This window comes from Saccostrea cucullata, unplaced genomic scaffold (assembly GCF_032062105.1).
Source record: "Saccostrea cucullata isolate Sc308-1 unplaced genomic scaffold, CSIRO_AGI_Scuc_v1 ctg347, whole genome shotgun sequence".
Classification (NCBI taxonomy): Eukaryota; Metazoa; Mollusca; class Bivalvia; order Ostreida; family Ostreidae; genus Saccostrea; species Saccostrea cuccullata.
Window position 1 is genome coordinate 121399 of NW_026933200.1, and position 10929 is coordinate 132327.

General features: G+C 33.0%; 1 protein-coding gene across 1 annotated transcript; it reads left to right on the forward strand.

The window, feature by feature from the left end:
• Positions 1 to 6996: 6996 nt before the first annotated feature.
• Positions 6997 to 9960, forward strand: LOC134237656 (uncharacterized). The gene is made up of 2 exons (XM_062719791.1): positions 6997 to 7327; positions 7649 to 9960. Exons 1-2 carry the CDS (start codon positions 7106 to 7108, stop codon positions 9230 to 9232), a joined length of 1806 nt encoding a protein of 601 aa, XP_062575775.1. The 5' UTR covers positions 6997 to 7105; the 3' UTR covers positions 9233 to 9960.
• Positions 9961 to 10929: the final 969 nt, after the last annotated feature.

The following is a 10929-nucleotide window of genomic DNA, read 5'->3' on the forward strand; positions in this document are numbered from 1 at the left end:
AGAAAATCATACACATGCTAAATATGTATTGTAGTATTTCGATACATTCATATATTTCCCATTTTTATAATAATTACTCTTATCATTAACTCGTCACCAATTTTTAACATTCCTCGCTACCAGAATCAGATATTAGAATGTCATGTGACTATATTACACACATGACATTCAATAAATTTTTGCCATAATAAATATTAGTGGCTTTCCCGGCAACAATATGTTTCTAAAAATTTCCAAGTAAATTTAGCTCGTTTTTCCCAAACTATTGTTTTAATTGTACTGTGGTTTCATCAATTTTCGTTGTCATCAATTTTCGTTGATTGTGTAAAACATACATTTTCGAGGATACGTAATTTCGTGGACAAAAGCTTTGCCTATACAAATGTATGTCATATTTCGTAATTCAATGAACATTTGAATTCGTGGATCTGCTCAACAACGAAATCCACGAAAATTGGTGCTCAACGAATATTGATGAAACCACAGTATTTTAATTTATCTAACATCATTTGTTGTAAAACTATTTAATCAAATAACTCGTTAGTTACATTATTTACAAATATTTCTTGATTAAAACAATGAAGCAAAAGGGACATGATGTTCTAGATGCTTTCGCCAATATTGAGATCGGTGATTGACGAAAATAATTTCCACTTTTTGCTTTTTAATCGGTTAACACATCTTATTTCTTTTAAATCATTTAAATCATGTTTTGATTGAATAATTGAGTGATGAAATTTTATGAAATAAATAATCGATTGTTTGTTGTCAGTTTCATTAAAATTTGCCAGTAGCTTAGATCCGCCAACCGGAAACGCCACCATACTCACGTTGATGCTATCTCATGGCTGTTTTTAGAAAATTTAAGTAGACTTTTAATTTTATGTACGATGCTTGCTATCCGAGTGAAATCTAAATATAGTTTACGGACATCATCTTGTATGTAATGTAGTATTAGAGGAGTAAGTAAGAACTCTTGTGCACCCGTTTCGGGAGTTTATTTGCAAAATTTATTAATTTATAAGTATAGATACTGCACTCTGAATAAAGGGCAATAACTCTTAATTTCAACTGAACAGATTCATAGGGCTTTACAGATAAAACATAAAAATAAAAGTTAAAAAAATAGATTTTGGTATTTAAGCTTCAAGTTGGTAAATCAAAAAAATTTGTCAAACATACTTTATAGCCAACAGCTTCATTAACCAGTTCAAAGTAATAAAAGATATATAGATCTAAAATAAATAATACATGTTCATACCAAAGACAATGTGTCAGGAGGCTTTTAAATGAATAAGATTTTATGTATATCAAATGGGAAACCAGCACCCAGTCATCAAAATAGTATAAAAGTTCAAGGTGCTGCATACACATTTAAATGTAGTTTTCAACATTCAGATTATTTAAAACCAGTGAGACTTAATTAAGCAAAGTTATTAACTTATTCTAATCTTTAACCTTATAGATAAACTTTATATTTACTTTAAATGTCATAGTCAAAAGTATAGAGAATTAATTAAACATCGAAATTAGTAAAAGAACTCTAACCTGCTCGATCAGGACCAAGGTCTGGATAGAATGTGAGAAGCATGAATTGCATGAAATCTACCACCTGACAGACCGGTAAAGCTATACACAATGACCCTACTGACCTAACCAATAGCAGGAAAGGGCAAGGCCTCATTTACCATAATAAGGCATCACATGACACTACCAGACGGAGCAAAACACTACACACAAGTCAAATCACAACACAAGCACATGGCCAGGTAAACATTGAAATCACATTAAGGGCCAATTTGTTTCTCAAAAACTGGGTTTAGTTTTGAACCAGTTTTGTAAACCGTGCATTTGTTCCACAAACTAGTTTTAAACTAGTTTAAACCCAGAACCGGTTTTTCATTTGTTTTTGCTGTAACTGAAACCAGTTCGTTAAACCAACCAAAGAGCGGGAAGTATTCCAATATGGCGATGATGAAAGATGGTGACTATTCTAATAAAGAAAAAAAGTTATGAATAATTCTTTTTTCGAGAACAAACTCTTTTGACTAAAATGCCACATTCTGATATTTGATGTACTAAATATAAGGCTTCAGAGAATAGATAAATGCTGCATATTGAAAATAATGGTGTTTGTTCAATAATAATGAACAGAATATGTTAAATTTTCCTTTTCAAAAATACAAACTTCAATATGTATGGTAAATTGTAGAACATACTGTAAAGACAGCTTAATATTAGAAATCTAACGAGTAATTATTTATACCCAAGTGTTAATTTTTCCATGTGTTTAAATGTGGAAATTTTCATTTTGATTAATCTTTGAGGCATTAAAAATATATATACTGCACTTTAACAATAAGTAAGATAGTCAAAGAATATAAACATGATAAATACTTTATAATTTCTTAGATTTAAGCAAAAGGTTTAGATGTGTAATGTGGTTAATACATGTTGTTCTGCATCTTTTTGACGCCATCTTGTACATGTATAAACTGTTCATTTTTTTTACCGAGGTAAACCGGATTGGAATTTAAACCAGTTTGAAGAACTAGTTTTAAACCTTAAACCAAAACCTGAACCAGTTTATGTGCAACAAATTCGCCCTAAATCATATAACCAAACATTTAATATTTTAACAAATTTTTTTAAATGTGACCTTACTACACAAGGCTTTCTGGGTAAGGCAAAAAAAACATTGCAGTACAGCCGAAATTGTGCTTCTACCTCTGTGTTTTTATCTCGCTCATATCCTCAGTTAAAGAAAACTTTCTGGGCACATGTAAAAAAAACATATTTAGAATGGAATAGTCTCTCCATGAAATGAAGCAATGCATTTTTGAAAATTAATACAACGCAGCATTGTTAAGGCTGAAATAAGGGGGCGGGGCCTAATTTATACGGGAAAAGTCTACTGTGGCATCATACAAAAATACACATGTAGTTTTTTCCTCATAATACCAGAAAATGATACAATTTGCAACTTTAAACTGTATTAGCATAATAAACAACAAATGAACCTATCAATGCATTACAAATAGTTGCGAATTAAATCCCAGGTAGCATGTTATAAACAAATCACTGATCTGTTACTTACAGATTTTAGATAGTCTATTATACTAATGTAAAACCTTTGTTTTTTGCGATTATTTAATAATTATCGAGAGAATGTATTTAATTAAAAATATACTGTGCTTTTGTGTACAGGTTTGGCATATTTAATATCAAAGTGCCTTTTAATTAAATCGCCTTTTCGCAAGGACATACACTTAATAGATCTTAACCATTTTTTGAATACAAATAAAGAATATGTTCCTTTACCTAAAAAGTGCTGCTGCTTTCTTTAAATAGATAGCGTGACTTAATAAGGCCATAGAATACTTGGTGAAGATCAAGCATATTTCGACATGAGCCCATTTACATGAAATTTTAACTAATACAAGAGGCCCAGGGGCCACAGCGCTCACCTGAGCACATCGGCTAGGAAAAAGCACATATCAGAGCAGAACTGAAAGTTTACTGAGGGGGGGGGCTTGAATTTAAACCCCCCAGGTGGTCATGATTTGAACAAACTAGAATCTGCAATACCTGAGGATGATTCCATATAAATATCACTAATCATGGCTTTGAAGTACATGTACTTGAAAAGAAGATTTTTAAAGGTTTCCTTATATATTCCTAATAGTAAGTAAAACTTTGGTCGGCCATTTTGGCCCCACCCTAGCCCCGGGGGTCATGATTTGAACAAATTTGAATCTAAGCTACCTGACGATAATTTCAAATGAGTTTCATCTTTCCTGTCTCAATGGTTTTTGAGAAGAAGATTTTTAAAGATTTTTCCCTATATACCCCTATATAAAACTTTGGTCGTCCATTTTGGCCCCGTCCTATCCCCGGGGGTCATGATTTGAACAAACTCGAATCTACACTACCTTAGGATGTTTCCACATGAGTTTCATCTTTCCTGACCTGGTGGTTCTTGAGAAGAATATCTTTTAAAATGCCATTATTTTTTCTAATTCAAAATTATCTCCCCTTGAAAAAGGGCGTGGCCCTTCATTTGAACAAACATGAACCCTCTTTACCCAAGGATACTTTGTAGCAAATTTGGTTAAAATTGGTCCAGTGGTTCTTGAGAAAAAGATGAAAACGTGAAAAGTTAACGACAACGACGACAACAACGACGACGACAGACAACGGACAAATTTTGATCAGAAAAGCTCACTTGAGCCTTCGGCTCAGGTGAGCTAAAAATGTTAAAATGGCATTACAATGTATCAGTCAGATGTTTTATTTGGTTGCACATTTGTTTCATTCATTAAAAAGTATATTGAGCAATTATATTTTCACTGCAAATTTCTGTAAGAAAATTGTGAACACCTCTTAGATTCATAAAGTATTATATTGGTGAATTGTCACTTTCTCTGAAAAACCCAGCGGGGGGTATTTGTCCCTATTGGACAGTTCTAGTTTTCAGAATGACAGCCCCCTTCTTGTAAAAGTAATTGTCTAACAAAGGTAGAAAGCTTCCAACTCCAATTCTCTCTCAACTCATGGATTATAAATAAACACATAAATATAATAATAGCATAATTACACCTAAATTTTATAATCATATTGAATTGATTACTAGTAATTATCAGCATCTCTAAACCAAGGAAACTTCTCTATTCAGTAACCTTGAAAATCTGTTTAAAGTAAGTGCTTTTGCAATTTATTTTACTTTGTTTAATTCATTTGTTATTTTATACTTTATATGAAAAAGTAGAAAGGTAGTTTTATAAAAATTACTCAGTGATGAGAGTCTAGAACTAACCAGAAAACCTAAAACGTGAACACTTATTTTCTCCGGTCATCAAAGTACGCCTTAATAATGGTAAGCTTAAAATAATTGCTCAATGCATGCTTTTTATTTTTGAAATGTTACAGTTAATGTTTCATTTGTTCAAATCATAAATTAAACTTATTTAATAAATTTATAATATTCTGACATTGTCTTGAACAAGAAAAACATTGATCTGCCTCTGATCTTAGGAAGTACAATTAAAATGTGTCTGGTATTAAGGTAGGTCCGTCCGTTCAAAATTTTCTGTCAAACTGGTATTTTTTTTTCATTTGAATACCTTGAATAACTCTTAAACTAACTAAAACACTCGTAAAAGACATATCTTTGTAGATTAATTTTCATACGTGTCTCAGAGCACATACCTCTAAAAATGCAACAGCCAAAATTGAACATAAAAAAGTGTGATATCATATTATATTTAGTTTTGCACAAAACCAAATCAAAGAACTATATGCGGTATTAACCAACATTTGCCCCCCAAAATCAAACTTTGATGGAGTAATATTTAATTAAGTCCTTAAACTGGGGAGTATATGCTGACTTCAAAGCACTGAATAATTTCATAAGTAATGACGTCATATGTACGTAATGACGTCACAAATATGACGTAATTTCAGTTTTTTATGAATTTTGCAGAAAAATGTACATATTTCATCGATATTTTAAATAAAAGTCACCGAGCGCATGTGTGTTCAGGATAAATATTTTGATATAATGTGTAGAATGATAATATCAATGAAATATGTCAATATTGTTCCTGAACACACATGCGCTCTATAAATTTTAAAGCTTAAATTGTTGAAATTTTGTCCATTTTGTCCTCTTTCTGAAAAAGGATATAAAATCGGACTAGTTTGTGACGTCATAAAAACAGAAATTGTGAATACACTGCTCTGGAACTATAATATTTTCTGTTAACTTATATTTCTCGTACAATTTATTGAATTCAGCACATTTCAGGAAGTTTTCAAAATTTGACTTTTGTGGGGGCAAACATATGCAATATACCGCATATAGTTCTTTTCGTTAAACCTCATGAAAATCAAACAATTTCATTTGCCAAGAGAATATTTGAAATATTTATTGGAAACATTAAAAAAATGATGTTGAATCTGTCGATGTCTTTCGGAAAAAAAAAATCTCAAAATAGATTTATTTTTTAGAATTCTAAAAATCTAAACTGTTAAGATGCCATTTTTTGAACGAAAAATGGCTTGTAAAAATTTTGAATCAGAGTTTTTACTAATGTTTGAAGGGAATATTCGAAATTTTTATTGAATTACTGATAAATGATTTTTCCCGTTACTTATTTTTTGTATTTTCTAAAATTAAGCTATTTTAATGCATTTTTTCATAAATCTTAATTCTGATTTTACGTTTTAATTTCAAGATATGAGGAGTTTGTAACCCTTTATTTTCAAATAATCAAATATATTATGCATTTTTTTTATATATGTAATGCATATATCTGATTAAAAAAGTCATTTATTTTCTAAAACTATTTATTTTCTGTCGTCAAATGTACAAAATACAGGTAAATCCAAGATGGAATGTAATTACTGTAATTAAATCATTATAAAAACATTTATTGTTATTTGCAAGTGGGAATAGGTGGAATTGAGATTTTTAAAAAGTGGGAATAGGTAGAAGACAGCCTTTAAAACTATTAAGAATTATATCTTAAGTTAACAAAAACACATACTTTATTATCGTAAAAAAGTAAAATTAAAATAGATGATAAAGGATTTAAAAACAATCAATATAGATCTCAAGTTAGTTTGTTGAAAAAAATTAAAAAGCTTTAGGTCCATGAAATCAATTAATAAATCTGTGTCTAAGTATATCAAATGATATACTAGTAAATATAGATCCTATTGAAAGAGTGCAAAGTGCATGTGAATTACCATAAATAATGTATATAAAATGCTTTAATTATATACACATTAACAATATAATAAACAAATAAATAATTGCAAAATTATTTTCAATCATTCAAAAACATTTTATTTCAATAAACAAGTAATGGTCAGAATTTTATATAGATGTGTAAGAATAAGACCGGATCCGTAAAAGTATGGACCTTCCTTAATTCTGTATAACTTTTATACTCGGTCATTTTAAAAAGATTACTCTATCATGTTTTAGGCAAATGTCCTTCTATTCCTTGCCCTCGTCATAATCGACTCAGCGTTTGGTTTTCGATGTGTAAAGGACGAGGACAAATGTGTTGGGAGCCTGGAAATCGACTACGCCTTTACAATGATTGACCCCTTGAACGGACCAGTCTACGCCAAAGACCGTTCTCTGTTTACCGTTGATGGTGACAAGGAAGTACCGACAGAATGTGTGAACACAGCAGACGGGTGGAACTTGACAACTACAAACTTACTGACCGCTAACGGTAAAATGCCAGGACCCAATATTGTCGTTTACCAGAATCAGAAAATTATTATTAAAGTCAAAAACAAGCTGATGAATGAGGCTAATTCCATATCCTCAGCATAATCACTCTGAATACTGCAGCCCCTTAATTGCTAAGTACTGGGATTTGTATTAAATAATAACACAAGTCTGGTGGAGATGCAGTTACAGAGTTTTGATTAATAAATAGGGCGGGAGGGCGGGGAAATCTTAGGAATTGCCCGTTTATTTGGAACTATTGAGAATGTTTAACCGTCTCGTATTATTCGGAAAACGCATCTCTGCGTAGATTCGCCCCCTCTTCTTGAATGATAATTAGTGCTGCGCTTATCACGTGATTTCGCTGAGGGTATCACGCTACACTGGCACGGTATTGACCAGTTTGGATGGCCTGCAATGGACGTTACACAGTGTCAAATCTTACCAGGACAACATTTTATATGCACATTCCAGCCTCGCTTCGCCGGAACTTACTGGTACCATTCCCACGTCGGTATACAGAGAGAAATGGGGTTGTACGGGGCCTTTATAGTTCTCAGAAGAAACGATGACATTCCTCCAGAAAGACAATACATCATGCAATTACAGGAATGGAACCACTTGTACGACCCTGTCACTCAACTTAAAGCTAATTTACAAGGCGCTGGTAATGATCAAAACTCTATCCTTATCAATGGAAAAGGAGAATTCAATGGCAATAATGCACCATTATTCGTCGTTGACAAAACAAAATCTCATGTATTCCGAGTGATCCACGTAGGCTCCGCTGATACCATGCTGCTCTCCGTCCCAGGATTAAAACTGAAAGTCAAAGAAACTGACGGTTTTCCAGTCGAACAAAAAGTAGTCGACCAAATTATTATTCTTCCGAATGAACGGTATGATTTCGAACTTGATCTGCAAACCGCTTGTCAAAACAATTATAAAATTATCGTGAAAATTCTGACTGGTTCTAACTTAAAAGAAAACCCAAATATAAAAGGGTTAGCCATTTTGAGAGTCACGGGAGTCAGCTCTGGTAACAGCTTGGAATCTTCTGGACATCTAAAAGATACGTCACACCTTTCGGGACGAAAGGAAGGACAACGGGAAATCGAGTCGCAGGATGCAAAATGCCGTGAAAATAGAAGAGAGAAAACCAAAACAGTGCTAAATTGTCCATTTCAGACCTATCCAAATTCTCCAGAAAAGACTTGCGTGCCAGTCTCTGAACTTAAAACTACATTTAAAGAACCAAATGAAAAGGTATTGAGAAGCTCTGATACGTTTTTTCTAAACTTTGCGTTCGTAGGTGGTCCCTCAATTAATGGACGCAAATTTATTCCGCCAACAACAGCAGCTTTGTTAGAACCGGAAGCCGTGGATAGAAAATGTGAAGGATGTGGCGATGAGAATTCGTGCTCCTGCACTCACACCATAGAGTTGTCCTATAACAAGGAAATAATTATGATATTCCTCAATCTCGGAAAAGGGGGTAGAAAGAACCATCCAATCCATATGCATGGTCACACATATGAGGTTTTGAAGATGGCCTTTCCGAAAGTAGAAAAAGATTCGACCGGAACAGATACTCTAATACCAAATGAAGATATCCAGTGTAGCAAAACTCTGCCGAATGATGAAAGCAATTGCAATAATGCTCAATGGAAGAATGAAACATGGAATAACTACAAACTTATACCAGGTATTAACCTAGACAACCCAGTCCGAAAGGACACCTTGTTGGTTCCGATGGGTGGGTATGCTGTGATCCGAATCATCGCCGACAACCCCGGGGTTTGGTTTATGCACTGCCACGTCGACAGTCACATGATGAATGGAATGGCGCTAATGTTGTATGAAGCCATAGACCACATACCCGAACTCCCTAACCTCCCCACCTGCCGCAGTTTCGACAACGAAGGCGACGAAATGGACGGGGAATCGAAGTCACGACACGATTGGCGCCATAAAAGTGAACTCTGAAAAAATTTAATGTTTTGTTTGTATTTTCTTTTACGCTATCCACATACTTATTCCTCTACACCAAAAGGCACACCGTTACTACTGTCTGCCATGACAGATGTATCTCTTTGATTCATCTTTCTTTGTTTGATAACCACGTTGCTTTAATAACGAATTCACTTAGTTGTGTTACTATTTTTTTTCCTTTTGCGCTTAGCTCTAGTAGTATGACATACTCTACAGCATAAACTTACTAACAAACTAACTAACGCTTTCCATATATATATTACTCAAGCTGCGAGCCACTGACAAGCCCACCATACCAATCGGAGGAATCCGGAAACAAATAATTATAAACATCAAAATCCTTGTTCGCTGCCTTTATGAATTATTAAGGTATCTTGAAATTTGAAAGTGTTTCTTTGAAAATTTCTTTTCCTTGAAATCTGAAAAAAATCATAAAATTCATACATTTAGCGTGGAACCTGAAACAAACATAAAACGCAATTTATGGGGGGGGGGGGGGGGCAGATTTGGACGTTTGGACGATTCTTTCTTTTAAATAGTTGTATGAAGAACAGTACTTTTGATAGACTTTTAAAATACCGATGCTTCAAACAACGATGTTCTTTTGTCGTCTTATATCCAAAGAGTGTGTTACTGTATACAAACACTTATCATATACTTAATCGTAAATACTTTGATTCCGCACTGTGTAATACTTTATTGAAATAAACTTAGTAATATAATTTTGTATTAATTTTTATTGATTTTATTATGAAATGAATTGAGATAACGAACAGTATTCAAGCTCAAAATTTCATTGAACAATACAAAATTTGGAACAGAGTAATCACGGACCCTTAAAACATCAGAGATGGGATCAGGTGCCATGGAAGAGTTAGCATTCCCTGTCGACCGGTCACATCTGCGATGTGTTCCTTGTCCTGATAGGGATATTACGGAAAAATCCATCGCAATCCAGTGTGTAAATATTAAACAAAAATTTAGTATGAAAAACGCCAGTGAGCATTTATCTTATAAAGATTGTACGAGTATTTGCTGAAAGGTCGTCGTACAGGGTGTTTCATAATATATTTTACATTTTTAAATCTAATTATTTTTCTTACCTATCATACTTCTATGACAAACTATACATCATTTTAAACATCAAATCCTGCATTTTTGATCCATGTGAAAAAATCAAGGAAATCATACTCTTTCAATGATTAATTGTGCTATAAACTCCAATATCATAATTTGAATACCTGGGGGGATTTCTCGAAATGAACTTGACTTATCCACTCAGTGCTGAATTGTAAAGTTGTTTTTTTTTTTTTTTTTTTTTTTTTTTGGATTCATGTCGCCACTTTTCATTCAAAAGTTATGAAATAAATTTTCTAAAAGAATGGAAAATTTCTACGATGCTTATCAGAAAGGTAGTAACAAGGTTAAAGGACAGGGATGGACAATATGTGATAAATGACACAGTATTCCAGAAAGCCTAAAGACTTTAACAAGCGGAGATTTAGTTGGTGCGTTGGAGACTCTTGGTGTAGAAAACTTCTGAGAAAAGTGTCTAATAGATATTTTCAACAAATAATTCTGGCAATATCAGCATTTTCAGCATATAATAAACTTTCAAATATGATTTGAAGTTTTCAGCGTACAAATTTTCAATAATGCAAGGAATGATTTTGACCTCAGCATTTGACAAT